Source organism: Impatiens glandulifera, chromosome 1 (assembly GCF_907164915.1).
Source record: "Impatiens glandulifera chromosome 1, dImpGla2.1, whole genome shotgun sequence".
NCBI classification, from domain to species: domain Eukaryota; kingdom Viridiplantae; phylum Streptophyta; class Magnoliopsida; order Ericales; family Balsaminaceae; genus Impatiens; species Impatiens glandulifera.
In genome coordinates this window covers 73,786,451-73,812,531 of record NC_061862.1, presented here as the reverse complement: position 1 = coordinate 73,812,531, position 26,081 = coordinate 73,786,451, and the positions used below count along the sequence as shown (strand labels likewise).

General features: G+C 31.8%; 1 protein-coding gene across 1 annotated transcript; it reads left to right on the top strand.

The window, feature by feature from the left end:
* Positions 1 to 9,939: 9,939 nt before the first annotated feature.
* Positions 9,940 to 11,702, top strand: LOC124932458 ((+)-neomenthol dehydrogenase-like). The gene is made up of 5 exons (XM_047473091.1): positions 9,940 to 9,959; positions 10,046 to 10,298; positions 10,855 to 10,920; positions 10,988 to 11,137; positions 11,307 to 11,702. The coding sequence occupies exons 1-5, from the start codon at positions 9,940 to 9,942 to the stop codon at positions 11,700 to 11,702; spliced, it is 885 nt and encodes a 294-aa protein (XP_047329047.1).
* Positions 11,703 to 26,081: the final 14,379 nt, after the last annotated feature.

Genomic DNA, 26,081 nt, shown 5'->3' with positions numbered 1-26,081 from the left:
TGTTTTTACCAAAAGGGAAGTAGTCGCATAGATCCAAACCTCATCTTTGGTTGAGAGGATGTGATGCTTCCTCACCAGAATTTGTAACCTTTTCTCACTCATGTGGCTGAGACGTTGATGCCACACATTTAAAGAGCTTTTAGCTTGTACTGCATTCAACCCATTCTTGAGTATCTTCACATGGGTTCAGTATAAGTAGTGCCATGACTTCCCTTTTGCTACAATAATTGATCCCTTTCCGAACTTTCATTCTCCACTACCAAGGTAATGTTGGAATCCAACTTTGTCCAATGCATCAACTGATATCAAGTTTAGACGCAAATTAGGAATATGTCGCACATCTTTCAGTGTTAACTGATGTCTCAGCTCTGTCTGCAAACAAATATCACAAATACCCATAATGCTCGAGTGACTAGTATTACTCATCTTCACTATACCAAGATCTCCAGCCTTGTAAGTCATGAAGAACTCTCTATTTGGTGTAGCATGATAGCAAGCACCTGTATCAACTATCCACTCAACTCCTTGGTGACTTTCTACATGTAGATATTGTTCTTTTTCACAAGAAAGAATCACTACATCATCTGCAGTTACTGTGGCTGTGGTATTTCTGATCTCATCATCTTTCTTCTAATTTTTGTCTTTATTCTGTAATCTTTTCCAGGCTCTACAATTTTTCTTCATGTGACCTTCTTTACCACAGTGATAACAATGTCTTCCCTAAGATTTTGATCTGCCTCTAGACTTGCTATGGCCTTTTGATTATTGTCGGTATTCAGCTCTTCCCATGTTCTTTGTGACAAGGGGCTGTGCAATATTTGTATTAGTTGACTTCTTTCTTGTCTCATCATTGAACATGCTGCTAGTAACTATACTCATAGTAAAAACACCATTCGGAGCTGCATTACTGACTGTCACAACCAATGTCTCCCAACTGTCGGGCAATGATCCCAAAAGCAATAAGGCTTGTATCACATCTTCTAAGTTCATCTCCATCACTAAAAGTTGATTAATCAAGCTCTGGAATTCATTTAAATGCTCAGCAACACCTGCACCTTCTTTGAATTTCAGATTTACTAACTTTCGAATCAGAAACGCTTTGTTACCTACTGTTTTCTGCTCATACAATGACTCCAGCTTCTTCCACAACTAATGTGCACTCTTCTCACTTGCTACATGGTGGTACATGCTATCATCAAGCCACTGTCTGATTGTGCCGACTACTTTCCAGTTCAATTTTGTCCAATCACTGTCAAACATATCTTTTGGCTTTGCACTATCTCCTTCAACCGACTCATACAAGTCTTTACAGTAAAGGATATCCTCCATCTTGGATTTCCAAATCTTCCCGTTATTATTTGTCAACCTGATCATTGTGTTATTTCCTTCCATCTCAACCTACAAAAGCACTCTTCAAAAAATAAACCTAATAGCTCTAATACCACTTGTTGGGAATTTTGAAACGAAAATTAATTTTATAATGTAATCTAGCAATGTGAGATGGGTAAATGCACAGGTTATCCAAGTCTAAAACAAAAGATCAAGCACAGAACAAACAACACCAGATTTATGTGGAAAACCCTCTCAACCTGGAGGGTAAAAAACCACGGGGCCAACCAACAAATTTAACTATAAACAAGAAACGAATACAAATGTTCTTCTCAACTTCAAACCCAAAGTTGAGGTATACAAACAGAGAAAACCAATTTCATTTAGACTCAAGCTAGTCTAGATATAAGACAACAAGAAATTGGAACCTGAAGGTGAAAATGTAAGAGATCTACTACCTCTTTCTCTTCTTCTTCCTCTGTTTCTTCTTCTCTGTTTATTCTCTTCTTTTGCAGAATATTCTCTCTTTAAAAGTGATAGAATGAGCATCATTCTTAGTTTTACTCATTTAAATTAAATGCCTGATGTCACCACTGAACTTTCATCTCTATTAGATTTTAACACCACGACATATAGATTAGCCGCTAATTCTTAATGAAAGTTCTCTCACCATTTTCTATGACAAAATTTCATTTACAATTAAAATTGAATAGGGTGGTATCAAAGTCCTTGTACATGTTAATTGTGAAGAAACTAAAGATCTAGAACCTGGGTCTGGGTATGGATCTCATGGAACCTACAAATAAGTTGGGTCAGAATATAAGTCAGGGTATAAGAGGTGAAGAATGTATGAAACTGGAAGAATTAGCCAACAGTCTTCGCTTGGTCGGGTCTGATGAGGGGTTAGCCAACGATTTTCGCTTGGTCGGGTCTAATATGGGGTTAGCCAACGGTTTTCGCTTGGCTGGGTCTGAAAAAGATAATTTGGTTGCAAAATAATTGGGTCTAACAAAGGTGGATAACATGAATATTCAAGTCATTGATCCTGAACACGCCGGTCCTGGACACACTAAAACTACTCATGGCATTGGTCATATCTCTTCAAATACCGGTCCAAGCTCTTCAAATGCCGGTCCTAGCTCTTCAAACACCGGTCATAGCTCTTCAAATGTTTGTCCTAGCTCTTCTAATGTCAGTCCTAGCTCTTCTAATGCCGGTCTTATCTCTTTAAATGCCGGTCCTAACATCACATATCCACCTTCTACCGGTCCTAATCGCCAAGATAATAAATCTACTAACAAAGCTATGAGCCACCGGTCGAATCAAAAGAACCAAAGTATAGATGCTGATTTGGAATCAGACGATAGCACTGACTATGATGAAACAATAATATGCGACCTCGAATATCATAAGTCCATGAAGAAGATATCGTCAACAAAGATCAAACCAAAAGCAAAGAGGCATAATTCTTCCAAAATAAGTGCTGAAATTGAAAAGATCGATCAAGAAACATGATCAAATAATTCTAAAACAGCTAAGACGGTTAAAAATGGATCGAAAATCAAAGAAATGAAAAACATGAAGGCAAATAACTCAAGTTCTAAGAAGAATGTTGAAGTAAACCCCAAGGAAACTATGACACCCGAGGCTAACCCTAAGATATTGAACCTGGGTGCATTTTCTCCACTCGTTAATCTGGATCCTGAAATGCCAATTGATAGCATTCAAAAGAAGAAAACTGATACTCAAGAGAAGAGCACTAAAGGGGGTATTCTAAAGAAGATCGTAACAATTGAAGGCAACGGTTTTGTGGGAAATACAAGGGTTAGATGGGCCGAAAAGAACAAACAAGTCAGGAAAGATAGCATCCCTGAAACAGTCATCTCCTCAGCTCCTCCTACTGCTGCAATTCCTGGCAAAGAAAATACTCAAGCTGATAACAAGGATCCTACTACTGGTCCAACGTGGTCAATGAGGAAAAACGAAATAGCAAATTTGGCAGGACTGAGAAACCAGATGAAGAAGTTATTTTTCCAAATTAATAAACAAAAGATTACAATGCCCCAAGAAAGAAATGATCAGTTGAATGCTCAGTTCAACAGTCACTATCTAAAGAATTGGAATCTCTTCAACAAAGACCAATATGATGAAGTGATCAAGTGGACGGTTGACGGCATGAAGGAAATTTCAAAATGTAATAAAACAAAGGTGTACACAATCATGAGCAACCCAAACAAAACCTGGAAAGAAGGAAAGGTGTGGAATGGAAATGCCATGAGCGATCCAGAAAAGGGAAAATTCCAAATAGACACCTTATTCCCAAAGGTAATTACACTTGATCATCCGCACCGGTTTGAGCTCCCACCAGAAATTGAAGAAAAATGCGTCAAGGCATGGGAGTTTGTCATAGTTGGTCATTTTATGGGCAACATGAAGGCACCATTTGCTGAGGTTAAAAGAACGTTGATGGGTCAGTGAGAATCCTCTGGTCTAGAGAGGATCACAATCAATGATCACGGATTCTACTTTCTATCCTTCAGGAATGGAAGCGAAATAAAGTCGATCATAGAGAGCGAATATACTTTTATTAGGGAAAAAAATTCAAGTTGTACAAGTGGAGTGAGGAACTTAATACTAATCATATACCGCCTGAACTTGAACAAATTTGGGTGAATCTCATGAATGTTTCACCACACATGTGCAACCCGATGGGCCTGGCCTATATTTCAAGCATTATAGGCAAACTACTTATGTTTGACCCAGCAATGGAAGGATACGAGCGTGCATCTGTGGCCAGAGTTAGTGTCGAAATCCATCCAAGTAGCTCTCTTCCAATTAAGCTTGAAATTAAAGATAGACTGGGAAATTTATTTGACATTGGAGTACAATACGAATGGAAACCAAATCGATGTATATGGTGTAGAACTTTCACACACGCTACGAATAAATGTCCAGTCAATAATAATCTAAAATCGAAGGTCAATAACAACACTCAAGTAAGCGATATCAATGACTCTAACTAGGATTAGGTTAGAGAAATGTGAACAAGTCTAAACTTAACAGCAATGAACGCACTGAGGATGATAAGATGGGCAACCAAAAGCAAGAACAGATAAGGGTAGGGAAGAAGATAGGAAAAAGAATGAAGTGGGTAAGGGTACAAGATCGCCCTACTATCGTTGATCATATTGGTCATATTCAGGGCACCGGTCCTAAGGATTCTATTTTCTCAAAAATAGGTCCTGTTCAAAAAGTCAGTCCTAGTTAGAGTATCGGTCTTGATAAAGCTGGACATAGACACATTGGTCATTGAGCTTCTCATAAAGCTATTGTTCCTAGCCATATTGACCATATTAAGTCTGGTTTTGGACTTGCTGATCATGAAACTACTCAAGCTACCGGACTTGCTACTATAGGTCCTGATGAAAAATATGCAACCATTGCTGATCCCGGCTATATTGGTCATGATACTGGCACAAGTCCTATTATTGTGGATGATACTATTGTTGGTCCTAACTCCACCGATCCCAATACTGATCAAAGAACTGGTCTTGATGTAACTAAATGTCCTGGTTCCAAAGTTTCTGGAATTCAAAGATCTATGGGACGGGGAATACTTGGCCCATATGAAACAAGCAAAATTGGATCTAAAGGCACTCCAATAGGTCGTGAGTCTACTCTTCATAGTTCTAGGAATGCAAGTAGGAACCGAAAAAACAATGTCATAAAAATTCGAAATGACCTGATCCTTGGGCTCAGAGCCACCTTTTGAGATGATGAACAGGAGAATCTTGGAATAAGTAATAAAGAAGTTCTTGAGAATGGACTGGGAAATCTTGGGTTTTGTGAAATCAAGTGCAAAAGAAAACAATTTGGTCTTGAATAAGGTAGTGAGCCTTAGTTCTGAAGTAGGGCGAATTAAAACCGTTAACAAACATGAATCCAGTAGTGAAGAGGTTCAAAGTCAGAAAAGACCTACTAAAGCAGAACAAGATGAAAATCGAAGACAAAGCAAAAAGATCCTGAATCCAGAAGCCACTAAATCTATCACGGGAGAAGATGAGATCTACATGAGGCAACCCTCACTCAATGGCAATAGTATTCCATGTAATCAAACTATAGTCATTGAGGATAGTGAGGCAAGTGATGCTTATGATTTCTCTGGTGAAGTGGTCCAGGACAGTCTGGAAAGTCAGGAACCCAATACTTATATTCATTCAGGAATATAGTGACATGGAACATAAGGGGACTCAATGACCCTCTAAAATGTAAAGAAATCAAGAGGATCATTGAGAATCAGAAGATCACTATTATGGGTATTCTTGAGACAAAAGTCGAAAGTCGGAACGTTGAGAAGGTTAGCAAACTGTGTATTGATAGTAGTTGGGAAATCATTCACAACTCAAATGACAAAACGGGCAGAATCTGGGTTATTTGGGATAACAAAGTTGTTGAGGTGATGACTCTCTTTTCGAATGATTAAGCAATCCTGGTGGAGATCAAAGATAGAATCACAAGAATCGTGTTTAATCTTGCTATTGTCTATGGTAGAAACTCAAGCACTGATAGAAGACTCCTCTGGAATTGTCTTAGAAATTGGATCGGTATTGATAAATCTTGGGTTTTCCTCAGTGATTACAACGTAACCAGAAAAGAATCTGATCGTAGCCCAGAATCTGAAATAACTCGGGATATGATTGACTTTAATGACTACATCAGAGATATGGGTTGTATCGAGCCTACCAATTCTGGGAACTTCTTCACTTGGTCTTCTACAAGAGGGAATGAGCATATTAGAAAAAGTAGAATTGACAGATGTCTGGTAAATGAGAACTGGATTAACCAATTTCCGAGAAGTCAACTTCATGTTTTGAATCCAGGTATATCTGATCACTGCCCGATTAAATTGTTCTTGGAAAAGGAAGAAAGGTTCAAAAGCCCTTTAAATTTTTCAATTTCTGGATGGATAATGATAAATTCAAGGGTATTCTCGAAAACATATGGTCAACAGATGTCAGAGGTTCCAACATGTACAGGGTTTCTGAGAAGCTTAAGCTCTTGAAGAATCATCTCCAAAGCTTTCACAAGAAGAAGTTTAGCAATATCTCCAATAAAGTTCTGGCTACTAGAGAAGAATTGGAAGAGGTTCAGAAAAATTTATTAAGGGATGATAGTGATGAACAACTCAATGAAACAGAAAGATATGCGCTTAAAAACTTCAGGAAAATGAGTCTGCTTGAAGAGAATTTTGTTAGACAGAGCTAGCTCTCGTTGGGTGACAAAAACACATCTTTCTTCTACAGAAAATGCAAGGCTAGAAACATGAGAAACAATGTGTACAGGCTGAAGAATGATGATGGTGAATATGTTCAGGGTCAAAAGGTGTCCAAGATCTGGCTATCGATTTCTATAAGCAGCTTATGGGTACAAGAAAGCAGCATCAAAGTCACCTGAATACCTTGTATCAAATTATTGATAGAAAAATCTCTGTAAAAGATAGTCACGAATTGATAAGGGTGGTCACGAAGGTTGAGGTTAAGGAAGCTCTATTTAGTATTGATGGGAATAAAAGCCCGGGTCGTGATGGGTTTAATGCACAGTTCTTCAAAGATAATTGGTCGGTTGTGGGTAAAGATGTTACTGATGGGGTTTTGGAGTTTTTCAAAAACAGGAAGATGTTAAAACAATGGAATACAGCGGTCCTAACCTTGATCCCCAAAACTGCGGTACTTGAGAAAGTACAAGATTTCAGACCAATTTCCTGCTGCAATGTGATTTATTAAATAATTTCAAAAATCATTTCTAAACGTTTTAAAAATATAATAGGAAAAATAATAAATCTTAATCAATCTGCATTCATCCCCGGTAGGATAATCTCTCATAATATTCTTCTCATGAAGAGCCTATTAAAAGGCTAAGGGAAAAAGAAAATATCCCCGAGAGTGGCTTTCAAAATAGATATCAAGAAAGCTTTCGACTCTGTTAGATGGGAAGTCATTCGAGACTTTCTGGTTGTTTCTGCTTTTCCTATGATTTTTATCGATTGGATTATACAATGCGTTTCATCATCCTGTTTTATTGTTAGCGTCAATGGAGTCCACAGAGGCTATTTCAAGGGTGAAAACGGGGTAAGGCAAGGGGACCCCCTCTCTTCTTACCTTTTCGTAGATATCATGACGATCTTTGAGAGCATCTTCGCGATGTTCCGAAAGAATCGTCCATACATCTTTCACCCATTCTGTGAGGTAGAGGAGGTAACACATTTATGTTTTGCTGACGATTTGTTCATTCTAGCGCACACAGACGTTGATTCTATTAAAACTATTAGGGTTGCACTAACGTTCTTTTCTGAGGTAACAGGTTTAACTATTAATGAAAGCAAAAGTGTGGCATTTTATGGAGGCGTGAAGGACGAAACAAAGCATGACATCTTCAACATCATGGGCATCAAGGAAGGCAGCTTTCCCATAAGGTACTTAGGATTCCGTTAACTGCCAAGCAGATCGAGATCTCACACTGTAAGCCGCTGATTGAAAAGGTAAAAAACACGATATCTGGCTGGACAGCGAAAAAACTTTCTTATGCAGGGAGGATCGAACTTATCAAAACTGTGGTTATGGGCATAGTTAGCTATTGGGTGTAGCAAATGGTCATTCCGAAGAAGGTAATGAAGGAACTCGACACGCTAATGAGAAACTTTATCTGGGGTAGTAGTGGAAGAGAAGGAAAGAAAGTCAAATGGACCGCTCTCTGCAAACCAAAGGACGAAGGAGGCATCGACTTGAAGAACTGTATCGAAGTGAACAAGGATCTAACCTTCAAGCATCTGTGGGCTTTGGAGCGCTATTAGGAGTCACTATGGATCAAATGGGTACATACGAGGTTTATGAAACACGAAACCAACATCTGGACCTACAAAATTCACGAATATATGAGCTGGTCTCTAAAAAAGATTCTTAAACTAAGAAGCGATATTTCAGATCTTTATGACATCCGACTAGGGGACGAGAAATTCACTCTATTCTGGCACGACCCTTGGTTTGAAAACTAGCCTATCATCGACAAGGAGGAGTTTCAAAATACTCGTATCAGAAGGGACTACACAAAAGCGAAAATTAGAGACATCAAAGACGGGAATTGGAACTTGCTCTTGAGAAGAATTCCAGAAGGAAATAGGATACTTGATCATATAAGTAACATACAACTACACGACAGACCGGATATTCATGAATGAAAAGTTGAGGACAATGGAAAGCTGGTATTGAAGAAAATATGGGAGATAATCAGGGAAAAAGCGCAGAAAGTAGAATGGGATCCTCTTGTATGGTCAACGAAGATTATCCCTCGACATCAGTTCATCCTATGGCTCGCCTTCTGGGAAAGACTCAGCACTCGTGATCGTATCAGTAAGTATATGAGCATCCCGGACGCGAGCTGTCTTCTATGCATAGGAAATGAAGAAACCATAGATCACCTATTCGGGAGCTGCTGTATTGCTTCGGAACTTTGGGACAGATTCTATAAAAGTCTGGAGTTGATCAGTTTCCCGAGCGAATGGAATGAAATCAAAGAAGCAGCACTACTCAAAGTCAAGGGAAATAGATTTGCAACAAGCGTGTTCAAGTGCGGCTTTGGAGTAGTGGTGTATAACATTTGACAAGAATGGAATGCAAGGGTATATGACAGAACCCGCAGGAGCATTGACGAGTTATGGAAAGATATTGTATCGGATTGCAGCGCCCTTGCGGGAACGTGGAGAAGAATTCTAAGCATGGAGCAGAACTGGAATATCTGCAGGAACTGGAATTTATCGTTTTTTAAACTCACTAGAATTGAAAGCATTGTAAAGAGATGATTCATTTACGTTTTTAGCTTTTTAGCTTTTATTTAGAATGTTACGACTTCAAAATCATTCTAGGCCTGTCTAGAATGATTTCTTAAACTCGTGGTTTTTTTCCCGTTTTTGGAAATTTTTAATGAAATGACGCTAAGTCGTTTTTCCAAAAAAAAAAATAAATAAAATATCTAGACAGCACTTTATTAAGAATTTTATAATGTTCTTAATCAATCGGTATCAAGGATAAATATTATTATCAAAAGTTCTTTTATTATTACTCTTGACTCAAATGATCTAATGAAATAGAATATAAATTGAAAATCATTTATTATCAATCCTAACATACATTAACCAAGGACAAGATTCTTAAATGTTTTTAATTAAATTAGGTATAATTCATTCAATATTGAAATACTTCCAAGATTAGTCCCAAAATCTTATTAGGCACAAAAATACGTGTTAAAAACGTTACATGGATATTAACTTTATCCTAACATTCTAAAAACGTTACATGTATGTTAACTTTATCCTAATATTCTAAAACGTTACATAGATGTTAACTTTATCCTAACATTCCTATATAAATTTCAATCCTTTTCAAACAACATACACCACATGCAATAATTATATTTTATTTAGGACATTGACACCACATAACATTAGCCTCACATGTTTCATCCCACCATCTTCATGGCTCCATCTACCAACTAGTAGTCGTAATTGACTATTAAAAATCTATAAATAGCTCCATCTCTACAAACAAGAGAAGAAGAATGGACTCCAAAATTAGGAGGTGTTGTGTTTGTTCAATTCTCATTAATCTATTCATCATGCAGAAATCATTATCAAATCACTTGATTAATGAAATGATTTTTTTAGTTGCGCAATTGTGACTGGGGCAAACAAAGGAATAGGATTTGAGATATGCAAGCAATTGGGTGCATCTGGTATCACTGTTGTGCTGACGGCTAGAGACGAGAAAAGAGGACTTGAAGCTCTCGAGAAACTTAAAGAGTCTGCCAATGACAAAGTCATTGATGTCATCTTCCATCGGCTTGATGTGGCCGACCCATCTACCATTACTCCTCTAGTTGATTTTGTCAAGGCCAAATTTGGGAAGCTTGATATCTTGGTTAGTATAACTCTATTAGTCTCTTTATGTGGATTAATTTGAATTTAATTTGTTTAAATTAAGTATTTCTTTTTATGACTTTCAATTTACTATGTTAAATAGATATATAAGAGAAGTCTTGTTTGTTGAGTACTTGAATAATAAAAACTTTTTTATTTATACAAAATGTCTTTTATTTTGCAAGAAAAAAATCAGTTATAAACCAAGTTATATTATGAGTTGATACAAATTTAAGCACGTGGTTAATAAACTCCAAAGACAACCTAAGGAAAAAAATTCGAAAAAGAAAACAATCGTCGACCAAAAGCTTTTTTAGTCAATTGATCTCAAAGAGACAATTATGTCAAAAAATTGTGAAGTTATTGCATGATGTCCAGGTTTTTGAAATAATTAAAATCGACATGAATTTGTATGTCATCTACTTTATCAAGTTTTAGTGTTTTCTCTTTGATGGTATTACATGAGGACTATTGTTAAACATATGCTAGAATTTAGAAAAATAATATGAGATTTTGCATGTTTCTTTTCTTTGTATATTGTATGATCATCCTCACAGATCAATAATGCTGCTATTGCTGGAGCTAGGGTTAATTGGGATTATCTGAAACATTTTATTCTTAAGGTAAGTGTTATATTTAGCCCATATTGAATGGTACATATAAATTAAAATCTATCGACTTATTTGACAGCCCGGATGGATGACACAAGCCAAACCTACTGACGAAACGTCCGTGACATATGAAATGGCGGAAGAATGTCTACAAGTGAATTATTACGGCACAAAAAGAATGGTTGAAGCATTTGTTCCCCTACTCCAACTCTCTGATTCCCCAAGGATTGTGAACGTTTCTTCTACTGCAGGAATGTTACTGTTGTAAAATTTGCATTCCTTCATCGCAACCATCTTTTTTTACAACTACTATAGTTTTTAAATTAGGGCTAATGATAAATAGAAATTAGAGTTCTTTCTTTAATTTTTTTTAAATGATTTTTGACTTCCTTTTGCAGAATATCCCTAATAAATGGGCCAAACAAGTGTTAAACGATGCAGACAACCTCACAGAAGAAAGAATAGACGAAGTAATAAATGAATTTCTTAAGGATTTCAAAGAAGAAAACTTGGAAAGTAAAGGATGGCCCAAAATTATCAAGGCTTATATTGTATCGAAAGCAGTTATGGGTGCATACACTAGAGTTTTGGCAAAAAGGTTTCCACACATTCTTGTGAATTGTGCATGTCCTGGTTATGTTAAGACCGACATCACCAGCCACACCGGATTATTAACCGCGGAGGAAGGAGCCGAAAGCCTAGTTAGGCTCGCTTTGCTACCTAATGATGGTCCTTCTGGAATGTTCTTTCAACGAACTGAAGTCTCGTCGTATGATGAAATTGAATTGAATTAAATTTAATTTGATTTTCATGTTTGAATATTAATTATGGATTTTACTATACTATATATATTATTCAAGATATATAAGACATTAAAACATGGAACACTTTAGACATTTCTCAAGATAGATTGCTCTTATTTTAAAAGAAAAGGTTTAGAGTAAATTTCTTATGCACTTTCCTCTTCTTTTGGATGTAAACAACTAGGGTCGAATATAATTAATTATCTTTCATTTGCCTTAGGATTGAGCACATTTATTTAGAATCTTATTTGTTTCTGCTTCTTTTTTTTATATAAATAAAAGTTGCCAACTTCTAGTTCTAAGCTTCAGAATTAATATATTATCATATTCCATAAGAACTTTGTATTTAGGAAAATAAATTCAATATAGTATTGTAACGTTTAAAAATAAATCGACATTGAAAAACATTTTTCGACTTGATAGTTTTCGGCACATAACTCACATTTTTCTCAAAATTTAGACTGGCTTAGCTTTTGTAGAGCTTTCACCTAATTTACACCTCGAAAAAATTACGAATGAAAAATATTTGGGTGTTTTTAACGCATATGAAAGAGATTCAGATGATTTGGGTTCGGTGTTTATTAAAAGATTGAAAAGGTTTCAACTCAATACTTCACTTACCCGTCAAATGACTGTCTTTACTATACACTTTTTTTCCATTTTTTAAAAAATATTTCTGTTACACTTCGTTTATTTTTTCAATCATAATAAATGCGTCTAAGGATGAATTCAAACTTAAATATTTTCTATGGTCGTGTTAATCTGTCTCTAGAGTGCGTCTATGTTATGTAATGGTACAAAAAAATAGATAAAATTGAGACAAATACCTATGGGCTAAACAAGGTTTCAATAATACTTGAAAAATAAATTAAATCATGGTTAAAAATAAAATAAAATTCAAACAAAGTTTAAGGAAATTATTTTATTTTGTTGGAAAATACTTTTTTTTAATAATTTTATATATTTTTGGATATTTTAGAAATTGATTAAATATTTTTTTTTAAAAGAAGGAGAATTAGCATGACAAATTTCTAGAAATGCAAATAATATTAAATGTCAAACAAATCAGTAACCAAGCGGCCGAACAGATTGAGACCGTAGTGTGACTCTAGCCTAACTGTTTAGGGCTCTCTTGTGAACGGGGAGTTCATAGATTAACCTCCTTGGACAGTATTTTACTTTTTTATTACTCAAGGAAGTGTGAATGCATATATATGCTAAGCCCGACCAGAGTTGAGAAAATAGACTCGCGGGTTTAGTGACATGGAGCTTGGACATAGGGGCTTCAGGCTATTGGGAGGTCCTAGGTTCAAATTTTTGGACAAGCCTTTCTTTCTCTTTATTTATTGCCTTAACAGAAGACAACAAACTTGTAGTCGAGTGCCTAGATTCGGAACTGCTGAATCAAGTCGCACCAAATTTTACTTAGTCGTTCCTTGTCACATTAAAAAAGTATAGAAACCAACTAGAGGACGTGATTCAATTCACACAACGAATTAAAAACTTGTCAAGATACTTAAAAAAGTGTGAGAAATCTTTGAGAACTCTTGTGAATGATGGAAATAATCTCTCTCAAGTCGCACCAAATTTTACTTAGTCGTTCCTTGTCACATTAAAAACGTATAGGAACCAACTAGAGAACGTGATTCAAATCACACAACGAATTAAAAACTTGTCAAGATACTTAAAAAAGTGTGAGAAATCTTTGAGAACTCTCGTGAATGATGGAAATAATCTCTCCCAAGTCGTACCAAATTTTACTTAGTCGTTCCTTGTCACATTAAAAACGTATAGGAACCAACTAGAGGACGTGATTCAAATCACATGACGAATTAAAAACTTGTCAAGATACTTAAAAAAGTGTCAGAAATCTTTGAGAACTCTAGTGAATGATGAAAATAATCTCCCTAGATTGATTCCAACACACCCAAAACACATTAGAGGATGATTATTATAAATTGTTGTTCTGGAGTAAAATTCAAGAACACTTGTAAACATCCAATTTTTTCGATTTATGAAATGTTTAAATTAGTCTAAAGTTTTAAAAAAAAAAATATATAGACTCAATAAATAAATAAATAAATATTTATTTTAGATAAATGTTGTATTCATACAATTTAAAATAATTAAAATTAAAGCAAAAAAAAATAAATTATTATTTTGGAGATTATTGAATCCATTTATCCAAAAATAATAAAACGTAAACCTAAAAATAAAATAAATAATTATTTTGAATAAATATTGTATTTATTAAATTCAAAATATATAATTAAAATTAAGACCAAATTTAACAAATAGTTATTTTTGAAAAAAATATTGTATACATTTATCCTCTACACAATAACAAAAATCTAGGAAAAAATTAATCAAAAAATTATTTTAAAAATTGTTAGTATCATTTTGTTCTAAAATAAATAAAATAAGAGATTATAAATGGTATAGGCATAAGTATATCTTTTAATTAAAGTTTATGTATTTACAAGTAAATAAAAAATATATATAAGAAAAAAAAGAGAAGGCCAAAAAGGACGTCATTTGACCTAAATCAAAAAAGCCTAGGCCACGCGGGGAGACTATGCGCGCTGACGGATTGCCAACAGAGTGATCTGAATTCGTCTTCTTCCTCGCAACAAAAGAATAATCATGAAGACCGAATTATTTGAAATTTTGGTCGAGCTTATCTTCGTCAATCCTTGTACAATGATGAAATTCAAAATTGAAATGATCACAGGAGTTGTGTGATCATTTCTCCTTTGATCCTAGGTCGTCTTACTCGTCGGAAATGATATAATTCGGCTCAATAAGTTGCAGTTAGGGGCAGATCTATATTAAGGTTCAGGTGAGCTGAATCCCATCCAAAAAAACAATTATTGTAAAATTTCTTAATTTTTTCAATTTAATTCACTCTATTCTTCTCTAATTCATAGAAAATAGAGTAAAATTTACGTTTATCGACTTTTTTATTCATACTTTTCTGTTATAATTTTAAGTCCACCACAAATTTATTTTAATTCCACCCAACTCGAATTCTAGATCTCTCTTTGCAGCCATTAATGCCTTTGTCAGTCACTTGCATGACTCAACCTCGCTATAAATAGGAACTACAAACTAAGACGAAGAAGTCAAACTCAACCAAAGCTCCAAGTCTTCCCTTAACAAAATCCTCCATTAAAAATTTTCTTCAAAATATTTGTTTTTTTAAAAATATTATAAGAAGCTTAAATTAAATTTTACACGGTTAGAGTTTATTTCTTCCTCAATATTGCATGTTTATATAATTTCTTGATTAAAATTTTGACTTTAAGGTCTTTTGCGAGCTTTTTATCAAACGAAATTAAATCAATAACTTAAATCGAAAATACTCAAATTTAATTTTAAAATTTTTAGAAAATTCAACTCATGTTTTGAATCCTATCTCAAATATGACAATTTAGTAAGTTTCTCAATCATTTGTAACTAATGTTGGGAACGTTTTGAAACCATTCCAGGTGATTTAGTCATGTCTCGATCAAATATTTTTTTCTTAAAAACTCCAGGATTTCGATTTTAAAATTAATGAAATGTTAAACGGCACTAAAAAAAATGGTCCATTAGTAACTTATTTTTGCAACTGAAATATTATTAATACTTTTTTTTAGAATATGTAACTTAAATTATAACATAAATCCTAAATAGTGGAAATATTGTAACATTTTTTACACTAATTGATTGTTGATAAAAAAAAAATTAAACACTTCAAATAGATGGTTGTTATACAAGTCACTAAAGAAGAATTAATATTTTATTAATTAAAATGGTGGAACTTTTTGTAACAAAATAATTCTTACAACTTTTAAAGCAACATTAATATAGAGATAATACAAATAATGTTATTAATATTTTAAATGTCATATATATATATATATATATATATATATATAAATATATAAATATTCTAACGTTTTTATCAACTTTTATAATTGTAATGTTCATTCCAACTAAAGATAAATGATAAGTGACTATAAAAGTTGAAAAATTATAATCTTATCTTATTGTGCAACTAAGTTTGTAGTAAATATTATTAACATTAATATGTAACTTGTTTCGTAACAAAACTATAAATATATGTTGCCAAATGAAGTTACAAATATAAGACAATATAATTTAATTTATTAATTATTTTATTAAAATGCTTTCATTCTTAATTAATTCTTAATTAATTTTAAAGTTTATTAATTATATGTTAAATAAAAATTCAATATGTTTTGCATTAATAAAAAAACTGTGTTACTTTCTATTGTTTTTGCAATTTTATAATGCATTTAAAGTAAAAAGTAAGATAAACTTCTTATAAATATATTTTAAATTATCTTTAAAATTATTTTGTAATTCATTTTACATTACAAATAATTGAATACAATTTTCTAACATATTTCGTAATCTTAATTTTAACTAGATAATAGAGCAACTTATTAGGTTTGAAGAAATATTAAGTTGTATTTTTTAAGTTTTTTCACAATTATAAATTAAAAAAAGTTTATCGTCAAATTACATTAATTCTTAATTAATTTTGAAACTATTTTTAAATAAATTTACAACCGTGGAATTGAACGAAATCTTTTAACTTATTACACAATGTACCCTTAAAAAATTGTGATAACAATAAAATTTTGTTTTGTTTTTTAAAATAAGTTACAAAGTTAGACACTAATATGTAAATAAATAATTATCAATTAATTTTAAAAAACTTATTTTGTATTAATAACATTCATGTTAATTTTATAATTTGTTTCGCAACTTTCATATAAAGTAAAATTGCAAAATAAATTGTATTTATAATTTTGGAAATGAAAAGAAAAAAGGGAAAACAACTTTGACATTTGCGGATAGAGGCATCGACCCACATAGTTCAGTTCCTGAGGATGAATGGTTTGAAGAAACAACTAATTAAGAATGCAATAAACAAAATGTTACATGGTGGTTCTGGTTCAGAAACTTCAGAAATTTATAAAGATCACTTGATTATTCAAGAGGGGAAGGAGGAGGAGAAGGAAGAGGGGCATATGATGTCGATTCGGGAAAACAGATTTTGCCAGACAATAAGAAAAGAAACACAAATATTTTTAGTCGCTGGCCTCTTTGATTTTTGGTCGGATGACAAACCACACAGGCGGATGAGAGGAGAGGCCAAGATAAAGCCATATAGTAAGTCAGCCAATTTCTCTACAGAAGCTAATTGAGGCTTCAAGAGTCTAAACCAAATCAAATCTACTCCAGCCGATTAATAATAATATTATACAAGGATGGAATAAAGAAATTTGGCCATACATCAAACATGGTTTATAATAGAAATTTCAGAATTTTTTACTACATGATGATCTTCAAACAATAAGCATGTTGTATGTTAATGCATAATTAAATGAAAGAAAACAAAAGCATAGAGTTAAGGAAAGTACTGATTTCATCTATTTACTTGATCAACAAAACTTTCCATGAGATACAATTAAATAGTAGTTTTTCGATCTGTATCAAAAAGATGAATTATCAGTACAAACTGCACCAATCAACAAATTCCAAAAAGTGAACTAATCCTACAGAAAATAGATCTCTCAAAATGAATTAACAGCAAAGTAACTTCAAAGTGATTAAACTATCCTAAAGAAATGCTTATAAGAGAAACTTCAAGACCAATAGAAAGTTCTAAATCTCATAAGCTAATTATGGGTTCAATCTATACAATGAACATGCAACTCTTATATATATTAATACACTTTTTTTTGAAATCCAACATAAATTTCGATGTAGATCTGCAGAGTATACACCAAATCAAAGCAAATCGAATTAATATCAATCTGTAAGAAATCAAAAGCTGGAATATCGAATATGGCAACTAATTTCTAGAAATGCAACTTGTCGGATCACTATACAGTGCGTTGAAGAAGATTCGACCCTTAACCCTTTGAAAGAAATTGCTTCCTAGATAATTTAGGCGCAGCAAAGAAAGAAATGGTTGATCTGAAGAGACTGATACATGAGAGGCGCTCGTAGATCGAGTTGTCCACTATATATATGTATATATATATTGACTGTCCTTGGAAATGTCCTTTATTCAAAAGATGTGGGATTATTGTGCATACCAAAAATAGTGATGAAAAAATCAACTTGGCTCTATCTTATGACATTGCAGTCAAACTGGCTCTATTTTATGACATTACAAGTCAAATATGATGATTTCAAATAGAAAGAGAGTCATGATAGAGTTGTCATTCTTAAATAATACTCCCTCTGTCCCTTTCTTAGCTACTCAGGTGCCCAAATGGAACAAGATTTAAGAAAACTAAACATAAGCTAATAAATGAACACTGCAGTACAGAATTAAATTGATTTGATGGCATCTAGTGGAGTAAACAGTTCGCTACAGTACATAATTTAGCAACTAACATCAGTTTTAATTAACATTTTAGTCTGAAACTACAAATTTCCCTCCAAATGTCCAAAACATTTCCCTCCAAATGTCCAAAACATTTCCCTCCAATACATAAATTACAGATCATTGAAATCTCCCACCTAAATTACATTTATATAAATAGATGCCTACATTCAGCATTCATTACAAAAGGCAAAAACACATTTTGGAGTTTCATATTACATATTACAACATTCAATTCTCTCACTATCTTTCTTTGTATTCAATTTCTCATCATTAACTCCAAGTTCCTGCACAAATATGACAAACAAAAAACCAAATTTAAGTGATTGTGTAAGGAACAATATTGTTCAGTTTATTTTAAGCCACTACAAGGAAGGCTCTTTGAAGTTGGGTACACTTACAAAGGCAGCAACACAATTTGGAGTTCATAGAAGAATCATCACCACAATTTGGACTCAAGCTAAAGAACAAATTGAGATGGGGTTGCCAGTTTATCTCACTAATCAAAAGCAAGGTTTAGTAAGGCAAAAACACAAACTGTTTGACCCTGAGTTGTTCAAAACAATCATGTTGAAAAGAAGATCAACCATTAGAAGGGTTGCACAAGCCCTAGGTGTTGGGAAATCAACATTTTGGAGGTGGAAACAGGCAAAACAGATCAGAACACACAGTAATGCAATTAAAATCTCACTTACAAGTGCACAGAAGTTATTGAGACTACAATTCTGCCTGCAGTCTATAGCAGTTGACACAACAATCAATAAGTTCAGATTTAAATCCATGGAACACATTGTCCACATAGATGAGAACATGTTAGGGTTTATTTTGGTTTGGGTAATGAAAATATGTTAGGGTTTATTTTGGTTTGGGTAATGAAAATATGTTAGGGTTTATTTTGTTGGTTAGGTCTTGAATGATTATGAATCAAACAAACCATGTGAACTGAAAGACTGGCACAAGATGAATGTATATTGATAATGTAAACTACTGTGATGTTAAGGAATGTTTAATAGTGGAGTTTAGATGTGGATTCATGTTTATCTTTGTTTAACAGTTCATAATAAACACGGATCTAGGAATAGAAAAATGAAAACACAACATGAAATTACTTACACGACGTAATACATGTGGATCGGGCGATTTAGGAAGGCAACTGCGTTGGAGGAAAGATTCTAGGCGTGCTTACCACTGTTCTTTCTCTTCCTGAGTTACTAATGGCTTACGCTTCCTCACGTAGTTCCTCGAAAGCCTCCTCATTTTGGGATTCCCAACGTAATGGAGTAATCCTCGTCTTCGTCAAGTGGTGGTGACTGGATAAGTTTTTCGTCGCCTATTTGGACTTTTTTTCCGTCCAATTCACCACTGACACACAGATCGAGTGGTGGAGGAAGCAACGACGTTGTTTTGGTGTATGATTTAGGTGGAGGAGATGACGGATCGGTCGTCATTTTAGAGAAACAGTAAAGGGGGCGAGTTTGAGAGAGAGAGAGAGACGGAGTATTGTTTTGGAGGCTGATGAATGAAGATAGTTTAGGAATGTTCGAGATTAGGTTAAAACGTTAGGGATTTTTTTCACATTTTGTTTGGTTTTATTTTATGTTTGGATTTTGGGTTTGTAAAGTTTTGGGTTGGGTTTAGTTAATTAGGTTTGGGTTTGGTTAGTGTTTTGGGTTTAGTTTTGGGTTGGGTTTTTATTGGGTTTGTTTTGGGTTGTTTTTTTTTAATTAATTTGTTAATTTTGTTAATTAATTTGATAATTTTGTTAATTAATTTGTTAATTTTCTTAATATTGTGTTAAAGTTTAAAATTTTGAAGTGTAAAGTTAGTAATGATTGGAAAGTTAAAAATGTGTAAGAAAAGTAGAATAAAGTGAAAGGTAATGATTGAGTGAGTAGCTTGTAAACGGGACTAAAATTGGAGTGAGTTGAGTAGCTTTGAGTGGGACGGAGGGAGTGTGATTTCAAATAGAATGAACCAGTTTGAAAACAAATAAAAAAAATTGAAATAAAAATTTAAACATAAATAAAATAACATAAATTTACATAGGTGAATTAATTAAACAAAAGTATCGCCCTCGTGTATCGCCAATACTTCTCTAACTTGTGGGGTACTCGTAGCAAACAAGGCATGCAACGATTCATTTGAACCAGGTGGATATCCCATATGTTTAATCTTTGCAACAAGATTTTGAATTGAAGTAAGATCTTCGGACTTAAATTATCAGTGTGAGTACAATTACGCTTACTACCACTAGACTTTCCTGAACACGTCGGTGGATCAGCTTCCTCTCAGAATCACCCGAACCTTCAGCATTTGTATCAACTCCAACAGTATACACAATCGAACAGTCGAACCGATAGCTGAGGTTTCACCGAATAATCTTTCATAAATATATTCATTTTCAATACCACTCAACTTAAATTTATTAAGTTTAACGTGATCATATACAAAAGCAAAATAATAAACAAAGTTTAATATTATTATTATTATAATTATGAAAATTAAAAAAAAAACAGTATTTACCTTGTTCTTTTCTTTCCACCAAAATTTTGGAGCTATGATTGTATTTCTTTGACTATCCCAACCCATGCCTGCTAAGTTTACTACTATTTTTCAGAAATATCCCATCTTTCCACAAATTCTTTTCTGATTGTCACTTATTTCTCAAGATTTTAACGTCGTGATAGACACGCAAATGAGTCCACAAACCCTCACTTACGTTTTTATAAGCAATGGACGTAGGACTCTTACCATTAAAATTTTTCTTTAATTTCTCCAGATCACATATTAAAATTTTTCTTAATTTCTCCAGATCACATAGCCGTAGAAACATTTCCGTCCTTTCCTTATTAGATTCCCAATCCACCGGAGTAAACATTTCCGTCATTTCCTTATTAGATTCTCAATCCACCGGAGTAATGGGAACTCCCGAATTAAAATTAGTGTACCTTGGCATTCTAATGTAAATGAATTGATATTAAAAGAGATACAAGATTTAAATAAATAAAATTGATAAGAAATTATGAGACGAATAATAACAATCAACAAAAGAAAAACGAAAGAAACTTACTTGGAGAGCGATACTTCTGTTAGTTATTCTTTCGAAATCTAATATTCGATCTTCAAAAGTACCGCTTGTCTCTGTCTGTTCATGAATTTTAAAGTCAAATTTCAAATTCGAATGTGAAATAGTTAGAAAGATGATTTAACTTAATTGATGGGTGATGATTTTAAAAAAACTAAGAGAAAAATTGATTGATGGGTGATGATTTTGAGGAGATAATGATTATTTTTGGTAAAATGACTTAGACCATCTCCAACCCATAAACTCATTCTCAAACCCAAAATGCAGTAAACATCCCATCAAACAGTAATTCATCTCCAACCCAAAAACTCATTCTCAAAACCAAAAGAATATTCTTAGAATATTTTTTCTTACACTAACTTTTTAACCTTATTAATATTATCTATATATTTATCAACTTTACATATTTAACCCCAATCTTTTCTCTTTCATTTAATAAAATTAAAATAAAATTAATTATATATCAATAATTCATAAACAACAAAATAATTCTAGTACATTTAAATAAACAAACATATTATATTAAAACAAACCTTGTTAACATATTATAAGATAATTTATAAAATTAAAATTATAAAATATAAAGTAAATTATAAAATATAAAATAAATTAGATTAAATTTCAAATATAATAAATTTAATGATTTAATTATATATTTAGAAAACAATTTAACTTTTTATCTTAAAAATAAATAAAAAATATAAGTTGAAGGTTTAATTTAAATGTAAAAAAATTAAAAGTTTAAAATATATATATATAACCTAAGGGCCATTTTTTAAAAATGGCCAAAATGCAGTATGAACAGTCCAAACGCATATATGCGTTTGGTTGGAGGAGAGAGAGTACAAAAACTCAAAATGAGTTTTTTTTTGCAGTACGGTTGGAGAAAAAAGGGCACCCCAAACGCATTATGGGTGTCCGTTGGAGATGGTCTTAAAGGGTATTGATATATATAAATAAAATATAAAATAATAATTTAAATTAGAGAGTATTTTAGTATTTTAGTTAATGAAATAAGTGATATGATTGTTAAGAAGTGATTGATTTAAAAAATGATTTGGTTTAGGTTTTTTAATTAACTCAAAGAGAACAAGGCCTAAGTACCGGAATGATTAAATAAGAAACGAAGGAAAAGAAAGAAGAGAGAAATGGGATTGGACGGAAGGAAGAGATTAAAAGGAGAGAGAGGATGGTTAAAACATCAAAACAGAAGAAATGACTTATTTTTCAAACTATCTTATCAATCTCGTTCAGTCTATGCTTTAATTTAAATCTTGTCCGTATACAACAGCAAGCCTAAAAGCTTGTTTGATCTCGGCTCTTTTAAGGTACAAAAGAAATAATTAAAAACTATAATATTGAATTTTATGAAACTCAATAAAAAAATTAACTGAGTTAATATTAAGACATACTATCAAATCATAAAATTCAAAAATTCAAAATTAAAGATATTTAATATTCAAAATATATAAAAAAAATATTTATATATTAAATCTATTTCAAAACTTAAAAAATATATAATTTGAATCAATAAAATTTTTACAGTCATTTAATACATAAATATAAAATTTTAATTTTTATTAAATATTAATACTCTTAAATCTTTTCATAAAAATAACCTAAAACTCAAAATTTTATTAAAATAACCAAATAAAAACTAATTATCATACAGGACGTTTCTTCATCCAGTCTCAGCAACCGTAGTTATAAATTATAATCTCATATCAAACATGAATTCAGTAGAAAAGTAAATAATAATAAACAAGACCGGTCCCATGGTTTGTCAGACTTAATGCAGCGACGCTATATAGAATAAGTAATAAGAGCATCAGCAGTGCACGAGACCTCTTCCCTCTTATTTTGTCAAATCCCTCTTATTTTGTCAAATCTATATTCCAACTCATCAGAAAGCGGGCACACATTATACTTGGGAAAAACACTCCAATGCCGTCCGCCCTCTTATCTAAATAATTTAAAAATGAATTTTATTTATACTATTTTAAATAAATAACTAATTTATACTATTATAACTAATATTCTTATATAGTAAAATTTAAGAATTTAAACCTTAAAACGTGTTAATATAATTAATAAAAAAAATATATTAATTTATTTAAAATATATATTTATTAATTAAATATATAAGTAATATTCCTATATTATATATATTATAGGAAAATTTAAAACATGTTAATATAATTAATAGAAAATACATTAATTTATTTGAAATATATATTAATTAATTAAATATAAATATATATAACTAATATTAAATAAATTGAAATATAAAATATTTTTATAATTTAAAAAATATTATAATAAATTTGAGAATATATAACTAATATGACTATATTATAGGAAAATTTGATAATATATAATTAATATTTTTATATTATAATAAAATATAAAATATTTTTATAATTTAAAATATATTATAATATTATTTTAATTTAATATATAATTAATATTCTATAGTGAAATTTTAGAATATATATTTATTTAATGTTATTATAATGTTACTTAAAAATAAAAAATATTATAATTAAATATATAACAAATATTATTATATTATATAATTATGAAAATGTCAGAGGAGGGCATGACCGCATAGAGAGCACTTGCCCTCTTTTTGCTTTTAATTTCAATGCAAAAAATGAAAAAAAAGCAATGACCTCCTTTTCCACGCTGTCCGGGCACAGGTTATGCGTGCTAGAGATGCTCTAATCACAAATACAGGTTAATGCCAGGACTTGAGGAGCTGATTAATGTTTTCTTTTTATCAAAATTTTAATTCTCTTTATTTATTAATAAATATCAAATTCTTTTTATAATGTAAAATAATTATAAAATAAAAATATAGAGAGAAATGAGGAAGATTCAAACAAAATCCCAAAACCTACGTAAACTTAATTAAAGACATCAGGTTGGGTTAGTTAAAAAAATAATTATCTGTGATAATTTTGAATAGATAGAAATATTTTTTAATAAAAAAATTTGAGAAAATTAATCATTTTAAAAAGAAAATAATTTAATTAATAAATTAATTAATTTAATGAATAAAATGTTAAATGAATTAATGGTTGATTTTTTTAATTATTTGAAAAGCCCAAAAACAAATTAAGCCTATTTTTAGTATAATAAGTTGTATGGAAGAACAAAATTTTATGAGAATGTTTGTAGCTTTCACAAGAACTGAACTTCTTTAATATCTAAATAAATGAAATATATATCTTCTAATTTAAGGATACCAAAAAGCTCTCGTCGTACCATTATCAATACGATAGAATTTGAAAAGTTCGTAAAGTCTGTATATTTCATCTAATATTTAAAAAATTAAATAAAATATTAGGAAATCTATATATATATATATAATGCTTAATTTTTAAAGTTTTCTGATTGCCGGGTCGAGAGCTGTGATTAATTTGGATACTTGGCTCGGATTGTAGGTTGACCCGCCTTTAAATTTAAAATGGTTAAAAATAAAATTAAAAATGCTAGAAGTATGTTTCGAATTTGCAACCTAACAAAATAAGTACAACTCTTTAACCAACTAGGCAACAAAAACTTTATATTTTAAATTCAACACCAAATTTGATAAACGCGAGACTTTTTAATATTAATATAAGTTTAACTTTTTAACTAACTAATCTATATATATATATATATATATATATATATATATATATATATATATATATATATATATATATATATATATATATATATATATATATATATATATATATATAATGATGCTTAATTTTTAAAGTGTCCGGATTGTCGGGTCGAGAGCTATGGTTATTTTAGATACTTGGGTCGGATTGTGAGTTGATCCGCCTTTAAATTTAAAACGGTTAAAAATAAAATTAAAAATGCTAGAGATATGTTTCAAACTTGCAACCTAACAAAACAAGTACAACTCTTTAACCAACCAGGCTACAAAGATTTTATATTTTAAATTCAACACCAAATTTGATAAACGCTGGACGTTTTAATATTAATATAAGTTCAAAATTTTAACTAACTAATCTATATATATAATTATGCTTAATTTTTAAAGTGTCCGGATTGTCGGGTCGAGAGCTGTGGTTAATTTGGATACTTGGGTCGGATTGTAGGTTGACCCCCCTTTAAATTTAAAACGGTTAAAAATAAAATTAAAAATGCTAGAGGTATGTTTCGAACATGCAACATAACAAAACAAATACAATTCTTTATCCAACTAGGCTACAAATACTTTATATTTTAAATTCAACACCAAATTTGATAAACGCGGGACGTTTTAATATTAATATAAGTTCAATTTTTTAACTAATATATATATATATAATAATGCTTAATTTTTAAAGTGTCCGGATTGCCGGGTCGAGAGCTGTGGTTAATTTGGATACTTGGGTCGGATTGTGGGTTGACCCGCCTTTAAATTTAAAACGGTTAAAAATAAAATTAAAAATGCTAGAGGTATGTTTCGAACTTTCAACATAACAAAAACAAGTACAACCTTTTACCAATTAGGCTACTAAGACTTTATATTTTAAATTCAACATCAAATTTGACGAACGCGGGACGTTTTAACATTAATATAAATTCAATTTTTTAACTAACTAATATATATATATATAATGATGTTGAGTAAATGGATATTTGGGTCGGATTGTGGGTTGACCCACCCATAAACTTAAAACGATTAAAAATTAAAATTAAAAATGTTATCCGTAATTTTTTTTACGATTTTTATATTATTACTCGTGCAAATTGTCACGGCCCACTTGTCTTCCTAACCCAAGAGGCCTAATCTTTCATGAAGGCCCAACACAAGGAACCTTCTAGAAGACTTGTAAGAAAGAATGTCATGCTCTACATTAATGGGTCATTT